Here is a 22033-nt window from a genome sequence, read left to right on the forward strand (position 1 = left end):
CTAGCGCCCGCCGGTCGCATGCACATCCCCCCCCCCGAACGCATGCGCCATAGTGCAGGGGAACTCGGAGTTCCCAATGTGGTTTCAGCAAACTTGTAGCATTAGCTTATATTACAGGGGAACCTCATTTTCTGCTGGATAATTAATGACGACCCCTAAACTTAGCTTCTCAACAGCTGCTCAGAGCCCACTGAGCATGTGAGTCTCACAGACACTTTCCAAGATGGTGACCCCCTGTGACAAGTTTGAAGTCCTGTATCATTGCTGCTATTGACAAGCTGAAACTTTAGGCTGGTGCAATAAGTTTACTATATAAAATATGCCATTTCTAGCCACATTCATTTTAGGGGTTTTGTTCTCCTTTAAGGGATAAAATAATGGAATTCTCTCCCTGAATCACTGGTACAGGCTGATACATTAGATAGGGGGTTGGATGGTGTTCAGCAAGTGAGGGAATACAGAGTTGTGGGAGATAGCTCATAGTAAAAGTTGATCCAGGGACTGGTCCCATTGCCAGGAAGGATTTTTTTTCCCCGCTGAGGCAAATTGGAGAGGCTTCAGATGGGGGTTTTTGCCTTCCTCTGGATAACTGGCAGTTAGGCAGGTCAAAAAAAGTTAAAAGGTTGAACTTGATGGACATGTGTCTTTTTTCAACCTTACTTACTATGTTACTATGTAATAGGGTACTGGCAATATGGTGGTACAGGTGGCATAGCTGTTGGCTGCTCAGTCACAAACTGGGACCTGAAAATCAGTCTAAGACTTTAGACTCAAGGGCAGACCATAGGAGCTGACCTACAGCGCTCTGCTAATGGCAACCAGCTCCTTGATGCTAGTTGTCTACCGCCCCTTGCTGGGAGAGAACCCGGGTCCAGGGGCCCACCAGGATTTCACCAGGTATTTTGCTATGTCAGTCCAATTCTGCTGAAATTCCATATTTTATATGATTTGGTCTGTCACAGTGAGCTCCAATGGCAAAGTGGGATAGTGATAGAAGCCTTAGGCAGGAAAAGTCAAAACCAGGGTTTTGTCTGAAAACTTCAGGCTGGTAGCACCTATTCTGATAAAGCTTCTCCTAAGGAGCCTACAAAGCTGAATGGCTCTGAAGGAAAACCTTCTTGGTCCACATACCTCCCAACTGTCCCATTTTTAGAGGGACAGTCCCTCTTTTGACAGCTCAACCCGCAGTCCCTCATTTGTACTGGAAAGTCCTGTTTTCTCTGCAATGAACAGCCAGACTGTAATAACTGGATTACTGGGGGAAAAAAACACAGACATATGTTCAAAGTTTCATAACCTGCCAAATTTTGTAAAATGAACATGGTAATTGGGGGGGGTGGCCACAAAAAATGGGCGTGGTCAAAAATTCTGCAACTTTTTTGTCCCTCTTTTTATTTCCAAAATGTTAGGGGGTATGGGTTCCCAGAATTAATAAACAGGTTATAGACTTCATGGAACATGCAGGCCATCATTTAGATACGATATCCTCAGAGCAAGTGCCAGCTGACAGGGTCAGTCCAGGCCACCACTGATGTAAGGACTGGGCACAGCGCGTCACACCGTCTAAATATAGTCGCGCCCTGGGGGCAAAAAATTATATGAGATAGACACGTCACACCGCCACCATGAGTTTCTTAATCAGGCACCGCTACAGACACCTTTATAGCGAGGTCCTGCAGAATGTTACAGGAAATGTAACCAGGGGCAACGAGAGGAAGCCGCCTTCTGATTGGCGAAGGGGTGAAGCTTGAGCGTCACGTGGTGTATAAGTTGACCACGGAAGGACATAATTGAAAAAGAGTGCGCTGGGCCCTGCCCACTTTGGATAGGTGTAAGTTCAGTGCCGAGTGACGGGAGAGGCCGGTAGCGGAGAGAACATGAGCAGCAAGCGGAAAGTGGAGCTGTGCGACTCCCTACTTACATGGGTACGCGACCGTGTGCTTTTGGCCTGACAGAGATCTAGAATGGCGCTGTTGTGTGGGATACAGCCGCTGTAGAGCAACAGCTTGTAGAGCCTTAACTCGAGTTTTATTGAAGCTCCAGCAGCGCTGGTCACTTATTGCCAATAACATGTCTCTCTGGTACTTTGTGCACATTATAGTGAACGAGGGGCCCTTGCTGTAATCGTGGGGCCCTAATCTAATGGCATCAATGAGTTATATCTGACCTGCTGACTCTCAACTGCAGCTCCCACCACCTGCCCAGGTGCATCTCTATATATAAATAAAGTAGATTATAGATGTTATACAGGGTAATATATCCTGTGTAGATGTATTTCTACTCCCTGTCATGGTGGGGCCCCTAACATTGCCCTATATATATATATATATATATAATCCAACAAAATGGAGTGGAGATTAACCCTGGTCTGTGACCTAGTCCAAAGGACAAATTATATATCAACCAAAAAAGTCCAGACAACTTGCTTTATGATCAAGAAAAAACCTTTTATCAAGCAAGTATTAAGTACAACGTTTCGAAGCTCCCGCTTCTTTATCAAGCAATATCAAGAAGCGGGAGCTTTGAAACGTTGTACTTAATTCTTGCTTGATAAAAGGTTTTTTCTTGATCATAAAGCAAGTTGTCTGGACTTTTTTGGTTGATATATATATATATATATATATATATATATATATATATATATATATATATATATATATATATATATATATATATAGCAAGGTTCAAATGCATTCCTTTTGATACTATGCTTTGTGCATCAGGCCTTGTCATGTCCATGCTCAGCTTCCCAACATCTGGCAATTTCCTGGTTATGAGGTGACTATCTGCTGTAAGTGAACTTTAAAGGAGACATTTTGTGTAAAAAATAAGAATGTACCAGTGCATTATACTCCTTTAGATATAGAAGAATTGTACTCAGGCTGATTTATTGAATATTTCTGCAAAAACCCTAATAATCCCTCCCTTCTCTTCCACTTCCTGTGCCCTGATTTCCCAGGCTGTGCAGGGGAGCCGACGGCACTCAGCTCACTGCACTGTAGGACAGGAACCAATCAGCAGCTAGCAGGACCTGATAGGGAACTGAAGCCTGTGTGACTTCAGGGCTGTGATTGGCTGTCCCCCTCCTAATGTGCTTCTGGCAGGGACCGTTAGGACACACCCACCCCTCATTTGAAACAGGGACCAGAGAACATCTATAGGGAGCTCCAATAAAGGGGCTAATTTTAAAGATAATCTTAATTTTTAGCACCATGTAAAAGCAACACCATATATTGCTTATAATTGCCTACAAAATTAGTTGTTTTTCATTAATCCTACATGTCTCCTTTAAAGCATTATTGTCGGGCAATAGGATGACCTAGGGGCAGATTTATCAAGTGTCGAATTTCGAATTTGAAAAACTTCGAAATTCAAAAAGACCAACCGAAATTAAATCGAAGTTTTTTTTTTTTGGCCGAATAGGTCAGTTTTAGATCGAATAGGTCCATTTTCAATTGTACGGATCAAAGAAATCACGCATTTGAATCGTACGATTCAAAGTTCCCCCCCCCCCCAAAAAAGTCCACCGATTGACTCCAAATAGGTTCTAGGAGGTCCGCCCTATTTTTTTTTTTTTTTTTAAATCTGCCTCATAGTGTCCTGTTTATACATTGTTGTGGTTTTAGACTGTCATCGTACTGACCTACATTGTTACATTATCCTGTGTACTGTGTATGTATAGAGCAGCAATCCCCAACCAGTCGCTCATGAGTAACATGTTGCTCCCAGTGGCCTCAAAGCAGGTGATTATTTTTCAATTCCAGGCTTGGAGGCAAGTTTTGGTTGCAGATGTACTGCCAAACAGAGCCCCATTTAGACTGCTATTCCAAATAGGGGCTAAAGAATAATCAATGACAGCCCTTATTTGTAAACCCAGGAACTTTTTTTGCATGTGTTGCTCCCCAACTCTTTTTACAATTGATTGTTGCTCAGGGGTAAAAAAAAAAAAAAAAAAAGTTGGGTACCCCTGATATAGAGTAACATCCTGATATTTATAACCAGAGTAGTAAAGACATTGAGAAGTACATTAATAAAGTTTAGCAATAAAACTTGTATGACAAATAGTCAGATCAAACCAACGTGGTGCTCTAGTGGATTCAACATGAAGGCTTCATACAGTAGGGTAATGACTATTTCCTCCTCTAGTAAGAAGCCTGAAGGTCAGTAAGTTTTAGAGATTGGGGTAAACACTTATTTGCTATTCTGCTATTAGTCTGAATGGCAGATACAGCATAATTGTTGTCAAAGTAATAAGGTTGCACCTCAAACTGAAGTCCAGAACTGCTCTAGAGCCTGTGTGTTTCCTTGATCCATGAAGTGTATGTAGGGAGGCGGCTGAATAGATCAGAACTATAAAGGATAATTATAATTGATAAATAAAGGGCAAAGTCTGTCATGATGTGGATGTTCTGGGATTTGAAGTCTTAATGTCCTTTCATCACTGCTGCTAACATGTAGTTGCTATTATAAAATTAAAGGGCAGCATACTTGGACTGATTTGAAATTTTTGGCAAATATTTTTATATGCACTGTACAGTGTCCTGCCCTTCATCCATCTTTTGCTGTGTTTCACACTGGATATTCCTCATTCTTGTCCTTTCTCTTTTTCCTATATCAGATGCAGACATTTCAGGTCTCTGGTCCTTGCAGCTCCTATGAAGATCTCACAGGAGGAGTCGCTATTGCACAGGTCTTGAATCGCATGTGAGTTCCCACCAGTGTGAAGAGAGCGCTTGTATGTTGATGCTGGGATTTCTAGAAATGACAGGAAAGTGGCAGAGAGCAGCTGATGCCTATTAGGGGGGTGCAGAGAGTTTAGAAACATGTAGCAGGAAACTGCTCTTATTTTATAGGGTCCAACCCCAATTTTCTCTGTTTTCTCCAGCCATTGGCTTATCTGAGCAATTTTTCACCCTTCTCTTTTCTCAGAGACCCATCCTGGTTTAATGAGGCCTGGCTAGTGAGGGTAAAGAAGGACACCACAGAAAACTGGCGATTAAAGGTACTCATGTCTCTTATGTGTGTCACTATATGAGTGGTTAAAAGATACGGTAACTAATGCTGTGTATAAAGCAGGTTAGTCATGGGTTACCGTATATACTCGAGTATAAGCCGTCCCGAGTATAAGCCGAGGTACCTAATTTTACCTCCAAAAACTGGGAAAGCTTATTGACTCGAGTATAAGCCTAGGGTGAGAAATGCAGCAGCTTCTGGTAAGTTTCAATCAAAAAATTGAGGGTTTCTGCTCGCATTGGAGGTGCCGGCGTCTTGTTTTTGGATGCCGGCGACCATTCTTGGACGCCCGCGAATATTCTTGGAGACTCTTCTTGGATGCTGGCGACTATTCTTAGACGCCGGCGACCATTTTTGCGCTTGACCCAAGTATAAGCCGAGCTAGGGTTTTTCAGCATATTTTGGGGGCTGAAAAACTCTGCTTATACTCGAGTATATACGGTAGATCTTATGACCAGCATTAGTTAATATACTATATCTAATTATTTTTTTGTTTCATAAGTCAGCAGGTAGGGCATGGTGTAGACCTTACAAAAAGCATTGTTTAATCTACAACGGTCTATTTTGTTTTTCATTGTTCACTAGGTCAGCAATCTGAAGCGAATCCTGCAGAGCGTGCTTGAATATTACCAGGATGTGAGTGTTTCTACCAATCACTCATTATACCAATACAACAGCGTAGTGCTCTATATTTTGCATTTTATAATACATTAAGCTAATCTAAAGCATATTTGTGTACTAGGACCTGGAAATTATTTTTGTAAAATATATGTTTGAATATTAAGTATAAAATGTTTGATTGCTGAGGCACATGACATAGTGCAGTTTGTTTCACCCTTTTAAATGAGGACATCGTGAAATTGTGGTTGCTTTTGTGCAGGTCCTGGGTCACCCTGTTTCTGATGATCACATCCCAGATGTGGCACTGATTGGGGAGTTCTCTAATGATACTGAACTGAGGAAAATGGTGCAACTGGTGCTGGGTTGTGCTATCAGCTGTGACAAGAAGGAAGGTAAGAGCTGTCTTGTTATATTACTATATGGGTCCACAAAAACTACAGTCTAGACTACTTCTTCCCCTGAGGTCATAACTTTAGTTAACTTGAGATACAGGGCTATTAGACTTGATTGATTGATTCAGTCAGACAATGGCTTCTCTGGGTGATCATTCCATAGCCTCAGTCTGAGGCATCACAAGTCAGTTGGTTTAAAAAGACCCAGACTGCCGCAGACCAGATGGCGTGAACAGGAGTAACTATAACTGAATGAGAAACAAATGCATTGCTGAATCTTTATTTGTTCTCCTTCTTTCTCCCAGAGCACATTCAGCAGATAATGACACTGGGAGAGTCTGTTCAGCAAGCAGTGATGGAATCCATACAGGAGGTAGGGATTTTGTGAGCCATAACAATCCTTGTCGGTTACCGTGTTCCCTACAGTACTTCCTGAATTTCTCGTGACCAAAACATGATGGGAGTTTTGGTGGGAATTTTTGTTCAGCAATTTTAGTGGGTCAGTGATTAAATGTCCATGGGATAATGAAATGGCACTAGGAACTGTCTTTTGTAGTATTGATCTCTGAGATCCAAAGTAGCTGTATGCTACCAGCATAAACTGTCCATGTACTCTGTATGTTAAGGGTGGTGGCACACGTTGCTACTTGGGGAGTTCAGTCGCCCAGTGACAAATCGACTCTTCTTCGGGCGACTAATCACCCCGAAATGCCTTCCCACCAGCTGGAATGTAAATCGTCGGCAGGATGGCACTATGATTGATTTGGCTTTCCAAAGTTTCCGCGTGAGGCAACTTCAGGAGACTTCGGAAAACTAAGTTTTCCGACTGCCATCACGCCGGCGATTTACATTCTAGCCGGCGGGGAGGCATTTAGGGCAATCTCCCCCCGAGTAGCCATGTCTGCCACCACCCTTAACAGTTAACCATTGACTTTGATCTTTTTACAGCTGCTCAACAAGGCCCCCTCTGATGCAGTAACAAGTGAAAGTTTCATCAACTATGATAGCCAGGTGAGTTACTTCCAAAGCAGCTGTGGATTTCTACAGGTGTCACTCAGAATTTGTGTTTCCCTTAAACCCTTTCTCTATCAGCAATGTAGACTCAGTCGCTAATAGGGAAGTAGGAGTTGCAATGTAGATTCTACATTTCATTCAGATGGATGGACATGGCACTGCCAGGGCAGGGGGGGATACCATCCCTTCTGTTTATTTTCAAACAATGTAGTTCTTCATAAAAAGATATTGCATAAAAACGCTCATATTTAAAACCCTGTTTCATGTAAATAAACCATTTTCATAATAATATACTTTTCTAGTAGTATGTGCCATTCGGTAATCATAAATAGAAAATTGCCATTTTAAAAAATAAGGGTGTCCACTTGGATCCTACCAATCACAGTGCACACAAACCATACATGTTAGGTCACGTGAGCCAATTAACAGACAGAGTTCTGCCTTTTGCTTCCATACTTCTTCCTGTTACAGTTAGAGTTGCAGTATTTCTGGTCAGGTGATCTCTGAGGCAGCACAAAATGGTGGTTCAAGACAAGAGATGTAAAATTCCAATATTTACTTAAATATATAGACCAGTTTGGCAAGCTTCTTTAATATGCCACTTAATACAATATAAATATCTATTGCTTAAGTGTTTATTTTGGGGGTATAGTTTTCCTTTAATCTGTTACTTTTGCAGTTGTGTAGTATTGCCTCCAACCCCCATTGTTTCCTTTACACATTAATTTTTTTTATTGTACAATGTTATGTTTTCAGGTATGGTTATTATATTATCAGACTTTTCATTTTTATGCTGCAGTGCCTCTTTCCCCTGTGATTATGCCTCTCTTTCGCCTACTTTTCTTTCAGTCCCGCAAATATTATTTTCTAAGTGAGGACAATGATGAAAAAAATGAGATTCTCCAGCGTTGCCATGACCTTGAACAGCAGGTAAGCGTTTTTTTTAAGGAAGATTTGCAGCCTGCGTGTCCATTGTGTTGCCTGGCTGGTGGTTCTCTCTACAGAAGCAAAATCCTTGCGGTTGTTTCTTTATTTCCTGGATCCTTCCCAAAAAGTGGGAGACATAAATGAATAATATCTATGAAACTGAAGTCTTTATAAGAAATAGGGAGAGGCTTCCTGACATGCAGGATGCTCAAACAAAGGCGGTAACATGTTAGAAAAGAAAACAGTGTAATGTTGATGCTCAAAGGAGGCACAGGCAAGATACATGAAGGTATTAGCACAGCTACTGTTGTATAAACACAGCCAAAAATAAGACAACCCCTCAAGGCCAATATTAGAACAGTTCCAGCGCAAAAGCATTTATACTCCATGACAATACTGCCCTATTAGGTGCTATCTTTTAATAAAATGAACACAGTTGATGGCTGGAATTCTTTGGCTGCTTGACTTTCACTCCCAGAATCTGCCAACGATCACCACGCACAGGGGCATGCACATTTGAAATAAGTGCCAGAGTGGTTTCAACTGCTCGTGCTCCTGAGTGCCAGAGACCCTGGGAGCAGGAGTCAAGTGACCAACCCTATATTTATAAAGGACGCTGCTTTAAAGGACAAGCAAAGATATAACTCTTTGCCAATTATTCAGGCACCTCCAGTTATCCCAAAATTGGTAAACTCTTGCCCCAGGATAGTGTGCAGCTTTTAAAAAAGAAACTGGTCTGGTCTGCTTTGTAGTAGAGAGCAACAGTGTTTCCATATCCGTAGTGGACTCTGCATTCCAAAGCCAGTACACCCAGAAACATAGGTAAAAAGGCACCGATATGCTCTCTAGCAAAGTTTTTCTAATACACAAGCTCGGCAACCCAGGGCAAAAGATTAGCCACTTGGGTCACTGGAGGAAGAGGAGTATGGAAGAGCAGAGCGAGAGATACAGGTATGGGATCCATTATCCGGAAACCCATTATCCAGAAAGCTCTGAATTCTGGAAAGGTTGTCTCCCATAGACTCCATTACAATCAAAATGTTTAAAATTGATTTCCTTTTTCAATGTAATACTAAAACAGTAGCTTGTACTTGATCCCAACTAAGATATAATTTAGCTTCCATTGGAGGTAAAACCAGCCTTTTGGGTTTATTTAATGTTTATATGATTTTCTAGTAGACTTAAATACGCCTACACCCCTACCCTAAAGAGACCCCCCTACCTCCTCCCCCCCAGCCTACCTGATACCCGGGCAAATGCCCCTAACTTTTTACTTACCCCCTCCGTGCAGATTCTGACCTCGGCAGTTCAGGGGCATCATCTTCTTTGCTTCGGTATTCTTCTTGTAGTGATCGGAGTTTCGGTGCATGCGCAGTTGGAGTAATATTCCGGTTTCAAACAACTGTGCATGTAAGTAAAAAATTAGGGGCATTTGCCCGTTGTACCAGGTAGGCTAGGAGGGGGGGTCTATTTAGGGTAGGGGTATTTAATAAAAGTGGTTGATTTCTCCTTTAAGGTATGAAGATCCAAATTACAGAAAGATCCTTTATCTGGAAAACCCCAGGTCCCGAGCATTCTGGATAACCGTTCCCATACCTGTACTGTACTACTGTAGTTACTGCAGCAACACTGTTATCACAGGGAGCCAGCTATTTATTTTTGGGCTGATTACACATGACTATGTTTGATCACGTCCTAATTCGGCTCATTGGGCTAACAAAACATCTTCCTTTTTATAGATCTTTGTTCATTTGTATGGAAAATAAAGCTAACGGATTTTGGAACAATTAACTACTTTAAATAATATGTTTAATAGATGGATTTTATATTATAAATCCCAGTGAACAGCCTACATTCACAACCAAGGATTTTCCGCTCTGCCTTGTATTAAAGTGGTGATGATTGCTGTGTGATTCATACTGGTAGCTGGGTCTTTAATCTTTATCTGTATGTTTATGTTGCACGTAATGTTTCTCTGCAGGTGTTTTTCAGCTGATTGAGAAATGCTCAATACGTTTCAACGCAGCCTGTCATTCATATGAATGGAAACTGCCTGGCACAGGAGATTTGTTTTTATGTGAATGAGAGGCTGCATGGGTGGTATAGAAGATTTCTTCACTGGCCAGAGAAATGCTATGTGTAGCAATAGGCCTTAAAGGAATAGTAACACCAAAAAAAGTGTTTTAAAGCAATTAATATAATTTACGATTTCCCTGCATTGGTGTGTTTACTTTATATAAACAAGCTGCTGTTTAGCTATGGGGGCAGCCATTCAAGCACAGGATACACAGTAGATAACAGATAAGTACTACTATAGTTAATATAAACAAGCTGCTGTGTAGACATGGGGGCAGCCATTTAAGCACAGGATACACAGTAGATAACAGATAAGTACTACTATAGTTTATATAAACAAGCTGCTGTGTAGCCATGGGGGCAGCCATTCAAGCACAGGATACACAGTAGATAACAGATAAGTACTACTGTAGTTTATATAAACAAGCTGCAGTGTAGCCATGGGGGCAGCCATTCAAGCACAGGATACACAGTAGATAACAGATAAGTACTACTATAGTTAATATAAACAAGCTGCTGTGTAGACATGGGGGCAGCCATTTAAGCACAGGATACACAGTAGATAACAGATAAGTACTACTATAGTTGATATAAACAAGCTGCTGTGTAGCCATGGGGGCAGCCATTCAAGCACAGGATACACAGTAGATAACAGATAAGTACTACTGTAGTTTATATAAACAAGCTGCAGTGTAGCCATGGGGGCAGCCATTCAAGCACAGGATACACAGTAGATAACAGATAAGTACTACTATAGTTTATATAAACAAGCTGTTGTGTAGCCATGGGGGCAGCCATTCAGGCACAGGATACACAGTAGATAACAGATAAGTACTACTATAGTTTATATAAACAAGCTGCTGTGTAGCCATGGGGGCAGCCATTCAAGCACAGGATGCACAGTAGAACAATTAAAGCCAGCGCTCACCCTTAAACTCAAAGCTTCACAACCTGGTGCACAGTAACAGAGGATTCGGCAACCTCCAATACAGCAACTAGGAAAGCTATTACTGGCACACAAGGCATGTATTTGCTTGATAATGCACTTCCACATTATTAAAAAGGCAAGGGTTTTCCCTGCAGTTACATGCCTTATGTACCAGTAGGGTTGCCACCTGGCCATTATTTTACCGTCCTGGCTGGTAAAAATGATAGCTGATCCAAATGTTATTAGAAGGGAAAAAAGCTAAATATATAGGAAGGCCGGTATTTTTTTTACAGAAAAGGTGGCAACCCTATGTGCCAGTAATCTCTTTTCTAGTTGCCCCCATGGCTACACAGCAGCCTATTTCTTTAAACTACAGTAGTCTTTCTAAAGCAAACACTTTACCAGTGCAGGACAACAGTACATTACATTTTAATTACTTAAAAACACTTTTATATTTGATGTTACTGTTCCTTTAAATGTATTCAATTAAGTCTGCAATGAAAACTGTGTCTGTAATTTCCTACTGGGGGAAGGTGGGGGGTAATAAAAAGGTGTAAGTGTCTGATTAGAACCAGTAAGCCCCAGTAATGTAAATAGTGGATCAGTGCTGGGAGCATTGCATATTGAGGTTTTTAGTTGCAGACTTTGTTGTTGGGGTGCATTTTATTTCCCACCTGAATGAGTGATTTCACCCCTCTGAAAAGGTTATAAGCTGATTTGGGTTTGGCTTCCGGACTTTTGGGTGAGTTTAAGACCTGTGCCTGCTACACTAACCCGCCGCATGCCCACGTTGCATTGCTGAGGCCCTAACCCTGCTTTTTCCTCTTCCTGGGAGTGGTCTGCTGTGCACGTGAGGGGCAGCTCTACCCATTCTGGTGGTATTTCCACTCACTCAAATGATGGCAGTTTGGATTAAAGGGTTAATTTGAAGAAGATTGTTCAGTCTGAGGGCAAATGACAGGATTTGTGGCCAATCTGACAAGTGTAGAGGGTTAAAATAGCCTGTACCGTATATACTCGAGTATAAGCCGAGTTTTTCAGCCCCCAAAATATGCTGAAAAACTCTACCTCGGCTTATACTCGGGTCAAGTGCAAAAATGGTCGGTGGCGTCTAAGAATAGTCGCCGGCGCCTAAGAATAGTCGCCGGCGTCCAAGAATAGTCTCCAAGAATATTCGTCGGCGTCCAAGAATGGTCGCCGGCATCCAAAAACGAGATGCCGGCACCTCCAATGGGAGCAGAAACCTTAAATTTTTTGATTGAAACTTGCCAGAAGCTGCTGCATTTCTCACCCTAGGCTTATACTCGAGTCAATAAGCTTTCCCAGTTTTTGGAGGTAAAATTATGTAACTCGGCTTATACTCGGGACGGCTTATACTCGAGTATATACGGTACTTTTTACTGATCATGTCCCTCAGTTGTAGGTATGGACCACATGGGGCAAATAATGAGTATGTAGAAGATGGTAAAGGCAAGTGTAAAGCCACAGATCAGCCTTTGCAATAGCACATGCCAAGCAGGTGAATCTGTGCCCAATAAGGTGGTGAGTGAAATTAGGCTGATAAAATCATTTTGCCCCCAGACCAACAATCCAATCACTATTAGGCCTTATGTCGACCCCTCAGGAAAAGACAGCACCATTGGCATTATGTTGTCCTCCCTGAAGGGGATTTTCATACCTGCCCAATAGATAATCAGCCAATGCCATGATGTAGCCAGTGGTTATAACAATATTGCTTTTCTCTATACACAGCAAACACAATTATATAATTATAATACAAAAAAGCCATGACTATCTTTTAAATGATATCCTTATAAACGGTCAGTACTGATGTCATCAGTTATAAACGGTGAGTTCTGATGTCATTTCTGTCACATGACTCGGTAAAACTTGTGTATTATAATAAATAACGTACCCCCTGTTGCAAAATATGAGGATATTCGAAGTTACTTTGGAGTTCCATGACCTGTATAAAATGTTTTTATATGGTAATAAAACTCCTCGGTAACTTATAATATCCTTACAATTAACAAGAGTAGGTACTTTATTCACTATAACATTGGAAAGGCCACTGGGATGGGAGATAGCCCCTCCTAAAATGCACTGCATGTAGGTGACTGCAGACCCCATCACTTTACCCGAATTCCTTACCAGCTGGTTTAACCTCTACCTTGCTGGCTTAACCCTGCCCTCTCAGGGAAATACATTACGTTATAAATATATGCCCTTTTCATCCTCCACAAACCTCTCCTCTGCTCTCACTTTGAAGCAATGACTTGTGTTGGAAACAACAAAATGACACTCTGAGGCCCATGGGGGCACATAGTGCATTCAGGTGCTGTGTCTCTTGTGGGGCCACTTCTATTCCCCCCCCCTTTTTTTTTCATTTGGCATTTAAAAATACATATAGCTATAAAATAGCATTAAAAAATATATTTACAATTTACAGCAGAGGTTGCCCTTTAGATGTTGTTGAAATACATCACCCATTATCCTACTGACTGTCAAGTAGTCCTGGGAGTTGTAGTTTAACCACGTCTAAAAAGCTTCTATTTCTAGATTAGTTATCCTTTGTCTGTATTCACCCAGACCTAGGAACTCATTGATTATCTTACCCTCATTCTTACATTGTGGGGGGTCTTGCTCCTTTCCCTCTCTCCTTCTTTCCGTTTGGTTGTACCCCTTCCTCAAGGTGTCTCTGCTTATGGAAGAAAAGAAGAACATGATGGGTGAGAACCGAACCCTAAAAGAACAGCAGGAGCAGTCTGGCATGGGTACTCCCCAACTGTTCAACAAAAAGTTGCTCCTTCTTCAGAGCCAGATTGAACAACTGCAGGAGGAGAACTACAGGTAATGAGAAACAAAGAGGTAGAAGGGAAACTAGTAGGAACAGGGAGGTATTTCCTCATACTCATTGACTGCCTCTACTTCCTTTTTAGCAAAACACAGCAATTCTGTCTTGCTTTGTGGCTGGAGTGCTAGCAATGGAAGCATAGTATCACAAGACAAACTTTGTGCCCAAATAACATTGGCTACACTTTGATCATTAGTTTGCAGACATTTAAAAGCCAGGACCACATGGGCAATTAAATTAGTAGGTTGGTGGCAGTTGTAGACTGCCAGCATCTGGAGGGTAACCCATGCAAGAAATGGAAAAAAACTTATCTTTAAAGGGGAACTATTGTGAAAATGAAAATTTAATATAAGCGTCCTCATACTGAAGTAAAACTTTCTAAATACAATCAATTATACATTCTGCAATTGTTTCTGAAATAGTCAAGTTCATCACTATTCCTTTCTCAGCATCTGTTTTTCTTCATTCTCTCTTCATGCTGCAGTTGGGTGTCTGAATGATCCAATGTATCTCATAGGGGGGCTCCCTTTCCTAGCAGATGTATTAGAGCTCACTCTGATTCCAGTACAAACAAAATCTAACAAAATAACTGTTTTTGCACAAATTGTGCTTGTAGAGAGACTGGCCACATTTGCCAATGGGCAGTAACCCATGGCAACCAATCAGATTGCAGCATTAATTGTTCTACTTGCAGCTGGTTACAAAAAGCGAATCACTGATTGGTTGCTATAGGTGCCCATGTGCAAATTTGCCCAGTGTGATAAATGAGCCCAAGGATTTCTAGGCCAGTGATGCCTAACCATTATTTGTGAGCAACATGTTGTTCACCAGCCCCATTGAATGTTTCTCTCAGTGGCCTCAAAGCAGGTGCTTATTTTTTAATTCTAGGCCTGGAAGCAAGTTTTAATTGCATAAAAACTACTGTTTACTGCCAAGTGGAGTCTCCTGTAGGCTGCCAGTCCACATAGGGGCTACCAAATGGCCAATCACTGCCCTTATTTGGCAAATGGACTTTTCCATGCTTGTGTTGCTCCCCAACTCTTTTTACATTTGAATGTGGCTCATGAGTAAAAAATGTTGGGGACCCCTGTTCTGGGCAAAAGGAGCCCCCCTATAAGAAATATTGGATCATTCACCTGACATCCAGCTGCTGCAAGAAGACAGAATGAGGAGAAACAGATGCCGAGAGAGGGATACTGAAGATAAACTTGATTATTTCCGAAACAATAGAGACTGGTTTAGGGTTCTACAGATTGGAATTGGGCTTATTGAAGTGACTTTCCTGCAGACTGGAGAGCTCCAGAGATGACTACAGACAGCGATGCCAGGAACTAGATCGGGATGTGCAAGAGTTACAGCAGCGCAACCAGGACCTGACTGGCTTGGCACATGAATCTCAAGCACTAAGGGATGAGATGGACGTACTTCGGTAAGGGCTGGCAAGTTGTGGGGACTCATTGCCAGTTAGGTATATGTTCTCTGACAAATAATAAGGGCAGTGGCATAACTAAGTATTACTGGGCCCCGCAGAAAGTTATTTTTTCAGGCCCCCAAAATGTCTAGAGGTTGTCCTGTTTTACCAATATTTATTGAAATTGTACATGATTTATTGCCTTGTGGGGCCCCTATACCTCCTGTGTCCCCCTGCTTCCTCTATAGTTATGCCCAGGACCACCATCAGAAATCGCAGGGCCCCCCTTTTCCTGGGCTGCACCCACCGCAAGCCCCACCAACAGGTCTGCCCTCCCCACCCCACAGGTCCGCCCCCCACCACACAGTAAAAAAACAAAAAAATATTGGTGGCTATGGTTCCCACATGTTAATAAAAAAATAAAAAGATATTGGTGGTCAGGGCCCTCCATAAAAAAAACATTTGTGGCCAGGCCCCCCCCCATTAAAAAATATTGGTGGCTAGGACCCCACATGAGAAAAAAAAAATAGTGGCCAAAATTGGTGGTGGCCAGGCCCCCCCCCCCACACACATTATAAGAAAATTGGTGGCAAGGGCCCCTTAAACGTCGTACTTCCCCCCCCCCCCCGGCTCTTGCATGTGGCATTTCTGGGAGGTTCATTTAAAGTGGAGCTGAAGTCTAAAATAGAATAATGCTAGAGATGCTGTATTTTGTATACTAAATATAAACATGAACTTACTGCACCACAAGCCTAATCAAACAAATGATTTATGCTTTCAAAGTTGGCCACAGGGGGTCACCATCTTGTAACTTTGTTAAATATCTTTGCAAGACTAGGACTGTGCTATAAGGGGGTTGTGGATGCACACCTGAGGCCAATTTCAAAAAGTTTAAAGCCCTGTCGTCTAAATAATGCAAGTAAATATGCAAGTGCATGTAATTTTGAAACAGGGTTTTTTTGTTACAAAGTTATGATCATAATATTGATAAGCCACCATACCACATCAAGGTAAAACCCCACATGGTGGTCCCTAACTTATTTATCTCTAATCATAGTAAAAAAGGAATATTACCTCTCTGTATAGTACCAATTCTTCCAAATACATAACTATAAGGGGGTTGTGGATGCACACCTGAGGCCAATTTCAAAACAACCCCCCATAGTTAAGACCAGGACTGTGCACATGTTCTGGGCTTCAGTCATAAATCATAAAAAAAAAACCCACACACAAGTCAAATAATATCTGACATAGAAGCCGATACAGCAAGACTGATTAATAATCAGAATATACAGACTGTACTGGGTCTGCACTGGGTCTGCAGATATGAATCTCTACACAGTCGCCGGCTGCTCTACAGGGAAACAAACAAAGCCGCTCCAGTTCTGGGAAGGTGAGGGGGGGCTCCCCCTGCTGTTTGAAAGTAAGATGGTTTCCCTGCAGAGCAGTTAGGAACCGTCTGAAGTTTCCTATCCTCGGCAGTCAAAGCAAGTAAATTGAAGAGTGAATTTTATTGTATATAGTCAGGTTTCTTACTTTTACATCCCCTTTAAAAAAAAAAAAAAGGTGCTGCATGACACCATTTAATAAAACTAAACCATATAGACCTCTCAAACTAGATTTGTTGGCCAGTATAAATAGGTGTATAGAACCCATTGTGACCTTATATTTACTGCACAGATCCCTCCCACTCGATTGATTTGCTGGTGTTGGACGTAGGTGTATGCTTACCCTTTGTTACCTTGTATGTTTCTACCTTCAGCCACTCCTCTGACAGAGTGGGGAAGCTGGAATCCCTGGTGGATTCCTATAAGAAGAAGCTGGAAGATCTGGGGGACCTCCGGAGACAAGTGAAGCTCTTGGAGGAGAGGAACACCGTGTACATGCAGCGCACCTTCCAGCTAGAAGAGGATCTTCACAAGGCCAATGCATCCCGGGGGCAGGTGGAAAGCCTTAGCCGACAGGTAGGAGATAGACACAAAAAGACTGTTTGCAAAATAATTTGTTTTCCTCACAGTGGTGGAATTGTCCTAAATGCTAACAGAAACCTGTAGAGGTATAATTGTCCCACTTAAGAAAGATTTATTTTCTATAAGATGCAGCAAATAAATAAAGCTTTAAAGGGGATGTTCATCTTCAAGTTAACTTTTAGTATGTTATAAAATGCCCAATTCTAAGCAACTTGGTCTTCATTATTTATTTTTTTTATAGTTTTTCAATTAATTGCCTTCTTCTGACTCTTTCCATCTTTCAAATGGGGGGTCAGTGACCCCATCTAAAAAACAAATGCTCTGTAAGGCTACAAATGTATTGTTATTGCTACTTTTTATTACTCATCTTTCTATGCAGGCCTCTCTTACTCATATTCCAGTCTTTCATTTAAATCAATGCATGGTTGCTGGGATTATTTGGATCCTAGCACCCAATTAGCTGAAATTATTGCAGAGCTGCTGAATAAAAAAAATCTCAAAAACCAAAAGGGGCTTAAAGGGGTTCCAAACATTTTTTTCAGTTCAATTGTTTTCAGATTGTTCCCCAGAAATAAAGACAGTTACTTTACATCTTTTATTTTTTACAGTTTTTTTCAAAATCTAAAGTTTAATGTCCCTGTCTTTTGTGTTTAAGTCTGGCATCTCATTAATTAAGGCGCAGAACTGTTAAAATTTTGCAACATTTAGTTGATACATGTTTCAGCAGCATCTCTGGAACATTAGCAACTATTGTATCAATTCTAACAGCTGCCTTTAATGAAACTCAGGGATTCCGCTCAGCAGGGACAAAGATAAGATATGTATCAACTAAATGTATCAATTTAGAACAGTTTACAGGGTCAGCGACCCCCCCCCCCAGGGCTGCTTTAGAAATATAAGAAAAACGGTCACACAGAAAATAGAAAGTAATTGGAAAAAGTCTTTATTTTTTGTGAACTATCTGAAACCAACTGAACTGAAAAAAAGTGTTGGAAGATGAACAACCTCTTTAAGGGACTTTTATGGGGAATAATACGTGAGCTTCCTCTGCTGTTTCACTCTGGATATACCTGTGTTTTCTAGCTGCAGGGGAAGTAACATCTTGTAAAAGTTGACTCATTAAACAGCGGCAAAGAAGTGCAGGTGTCCTAGAAGGGTTTTTTTGTCTAATGAATAGGGTTCTTCTTTCAATGTATATTTGGTTAGTGTCTAGGACTTGAATTGAGGGTGTTTTGCATTGTTCTCTTGTAGTTTAGGAGTAAAATATATGTATATTGTACTTTGAAGGTCCAGGAGCTGCATAAGAAGCATTCAACGGAGTCTCTACGGGCTGAGAAATGGCAGTTTGAGTTCCAGACCCTTAAAGAGAAATTTGAGGCTTTGCAGAAAGAGAGAGAGGTGAGCGGTTCCTCTTGTAATTACATTCATAAAATCAAAATAAACGTTCCTTGGGAGTCGGACAAAGATATGCAGGACGGACCAAGAAATGCAACATGAAGAACAGAGAATCAGACAAAGAAGTGTACATTGAGCCCATACAATTTTAGCACCTTGGATTTTTAATACATTTTATTCTGATGTTGTGCTATATGAAATCCGCATCAACATGTGCATCAACTTGTTGCTTAGCCGTGATATTTAAGGGGTGGTTCACCTTTAAGTTAATGTTTAGTATATTATAGAATGACCAATTCTAAGAAAAATTTCAATTGGCCTTCATTATTTATTTCTAATAGTTTTTCAATTATTTCAATTATATCTTCTGACTCTTTCCAGCTTTCAAGGGGGGGGGGGGGTGGTCACGGACCCCATCATCATCATCATTTATTTATATAGCGCTGTCAAGATACGCAGTGCTTTACTGCAGTTATAGCAAACAGGGAATAAATGGTGGATAACAGACAAGGATTACAGAGTACAATAGGGTTTACAAACTAAAAGGTTAGGGTGCAATTGAGACATTAGGACCCCATCTAAATTCTCTGTAATGCTACACATTTATTGTTACTACTTTTTACTATTCCTCTTTCTATTCAGTCCCTCTCCTATTCATATTCCAGTCTCTCATTCAAATCAACGCATGGTTACTAGGGTAATTTGTACCCTGGCAACCAGATTGCTAAAACTGCAAACTGGAGAGCTGTTGAATAAAAAACTAAATAACTCAAAAACCACAAATAATAAAAAGTGAAAACCAATTTCACATAGTCTCGGAATATCACTCTCTGCATCATTCTAAATGTTAACTTAAAGGTGAACAACCTGAAATGGGAATAATGCAATCAATTTGAGTTTACATTTAATATCTATTATTGTTGTTGTTACCTACTCCTGGGCAAGATTTTGCAATCTGTTGACCCTGATGCACATATCTTATGTGATTGTTTAGATCATACTGACCTATTACTAGGATACAAACGTATCCAAAGCTCTGCTAGAATCTGTAATTGGTAATTGCAATAACCTTTGTAAACCTGGTTGAAGATGGTTTTCATGAAAGGAGGACCCTCTAGAGCAGTGATCCCCAACCAGTGGCTTGTGAGCAACATGTTGCTCTTTAACCCCTTGGATGTTGCTCCCAGTCGCCTCCAAGTAGGTGCTTATTTTTAAATTCTTGGGTTAAAGGCAAGGTTTAGTTGCCTAAGAACAATGTCTACTGTCAAACAGAGCCTCCTGTTGGCTACGTTTTGCTTGCTTATGTTAATCTTCAACATTATTTTACACTTGAATGTGGCTCATGGGTAAAAAAGTTTGGGGACCCCTGCTCTAGAAAAATTAAGGTTACAGTAAAGCTCACAGTGCTGTGCAGCCTTTGAAATAGGGATACACCAAATCCAGGATTTGATTCAGGATTCCGCTAGGATTCTGCCTTTTTCAGCAGGATTCGGATTTGGCTGAATTCTTCAGCCCGGCCGAACCAATCCGAATCCTAATTTGCATATACAAATTAGGGACGGGCAGGGAAATCGCTTGACTTTCTCACAAAACAAGGAAGTAAACATTTTTTTCCCCTTCCCACCCCTAATTTGCATATGCAAATACGGATTTGGTTCTTTCGTGAAGGATGCAGGGTTCGGCCGAATCCAAAATAGTGACAAAATAACATCCCTACTTTAAAATCCCAGTGAACTTTTGTAGTTTCCAAACAAAGTTGGATAGAAACAGTTAAAAGACGACTCTCATCCAGCAAATTACAACTAGCATAAATATTCTTCACTCTACTTCAGTCCACCGCACTTATGCACTTTGTAGGATAGCAGTGTAAACAGCAGTCATGTCTTCCAGCAAGTATGTTTGGATCATTGTGATATGTTGTTTGAATTGACTGCCAAGTCCTGTCTGGGCGCAGGGCCATAAAGAATGAGTTTATAATCTGGCATATTCATAATATGTGAAAGGCATGTGTCAAGGGAGAATCCTTGGTCTTTGGCCCAATGACTTTTTTAATAAAATGCTCCGTTTTATACAGTAGAACCCCCATTTTCATTTTTTTCAGGGGACCAGGAAAAAATGATGTAAAATCAGGGAAATATGTTAAAGTAACTTTTTCTTCAAGTACTGGAAGACTATAATAACAGTCTGTTTTATTTTGAGATACAATATCTAGGGGCAGATTTACATATGGTCGAATATCGAGGGTTAATTAACCCTCGATATTACACTGCCGAATGTAAATCCTTCGAATATCGAAGTTGAAGAATTTACCGCAATTAGTTTGTTCGAACGAAAAATGGCTTAAATCCTTCGAATTGAACGATTCGAAGGATTTTAATCCATCGATCAAACGATTTTTCTACGACCAAAAAAACATAGGAAAGCCTATGGGGACCTTCCCCATAGGCTAACATTGCACCTCGGTAGGTTTTAGGTGGCGAAGTAGGGGGTCAAAGTTTTTTTTTTTAAAGAGACAGTACTTCGACTATTGAATGGTCGAATATTCGAACGATTTTTAGTTCGAATCGTTCGATTCGTAGTCGAAGGTCGAAGTAGCCAATTCGATGGTCGAAGTAGCCACTCCTTCACTCGAGCAAAGTAAATGTGCCCCTTAGTGTGTTAATAACAAGGGTTAAACATTGCAGAGTTAATTTTACACTATGGGGACATGTGCAAGACTCTCTGTCAGTCACATACACAACCTAAAGCAATAAGTGATTGGTGCAGGACTGGATAAGGGGCAGACTCATTGCAATTGACCATTTACAGGCAGAACCCTGGCACAATATACATCTGCTTTGTATTTAAACCTCTTTATTTCACAAATAATAACATTCATAGAGGGGAAAAAAGCAGATTTTGGGGACATCAGAGGACAACATTTTGATGTAAAATTTAAAATCAGGGAAATGCACCCACTGAAATACATTATAAATTGGTGGGACCACAAACAAAAAAACGTAAAATCAGGGAACTTGAAATTGAAGTTTCACTGTACTTCTAGTGGGATGTCTTGTACTGTGTGAGCCTCTCTTCTGTTTGTTACCAACATCTCAGTCCTCCATTGTACGTGCTCTACCTTTTTTCCTCATTCTATTCCTCTACCTCATCATCGGCTTTAGGGCTCTTACTCACTGGCGTTCGGACCTGCGCTCCCCTGCGTTCCGTTTTTTGGCGTTCAGCCGCAGGGGAGCGCAGGAATAGACGCATGTCATTATTTCAAATGGGGCTGTACTCACTCAGGCGCGTGTAGGCGCCAAACGCAGGAAAAATGCAGCATGTTGCGTCTCAACCTGCGTTCGCGCCTGAGTGAGTACAGCCCCATTTGAAATAATGACATGCGTCTATTCCTGCGCTCCCCTGCGGCTGAACGCCAAAAAACGGAACGCAGGG

General features: G+C 41.2%; 1 protein-coding gene across 1 annotated transcript in view; it reads left to right on the top strand.

Annotated features, from left to right (window-relative positions):
* The first annotated feature begins 1863 nt into the window (after nt 1–1863).
* Nucleotides 1864–22033, top strand: part of hook2.L (hook microtubule-tethering protein 2 L homeolog) — a 36447-nt gene continuing 16277 nt past the window's right edge. Inside the window, 12 exon segments of the mRNA NM_001091340.1 lie at nt 1864–1925; nt 4619–4704; nt 4930–5002; nt 5599–5649; nt 5894–6026; nt 6332–6399; nt 6975–7037; nt 7890–7970; nt 13664–13821; nt 15114–15254; nt 16999–17200; nt 18494–18604. Of these exon segments, the coding sequence (NP_001084809.1) occupies nt 1878–1925; nt 4619–4704; nt 4930–5002; nt 5599–5649; nt 5894–6026; nt 6332–6399; nt 6975–7037; nt 7890–7970; nt 13664–13821; nt 15114–15254; nt 16999–17200; nt 18494–18604 (1215 nt within the window). The 5' untranslated portion in view covers nt 1864–1877.

This window comes from Xenopus laevis, chromosome 3L, assembly GCF_017654675.1.
Source record: "Xenopus laevis strain J_2021 chromosome 3L, Xenopus_laevis_v10.1, whole genome shotgun sequence".
Classification (NCBI taxonomy): Eukaryota; Metazoa; Chordata; class Amphibia; order Anura; family Pipidae; genus Xenopus; species Xenopus laevis.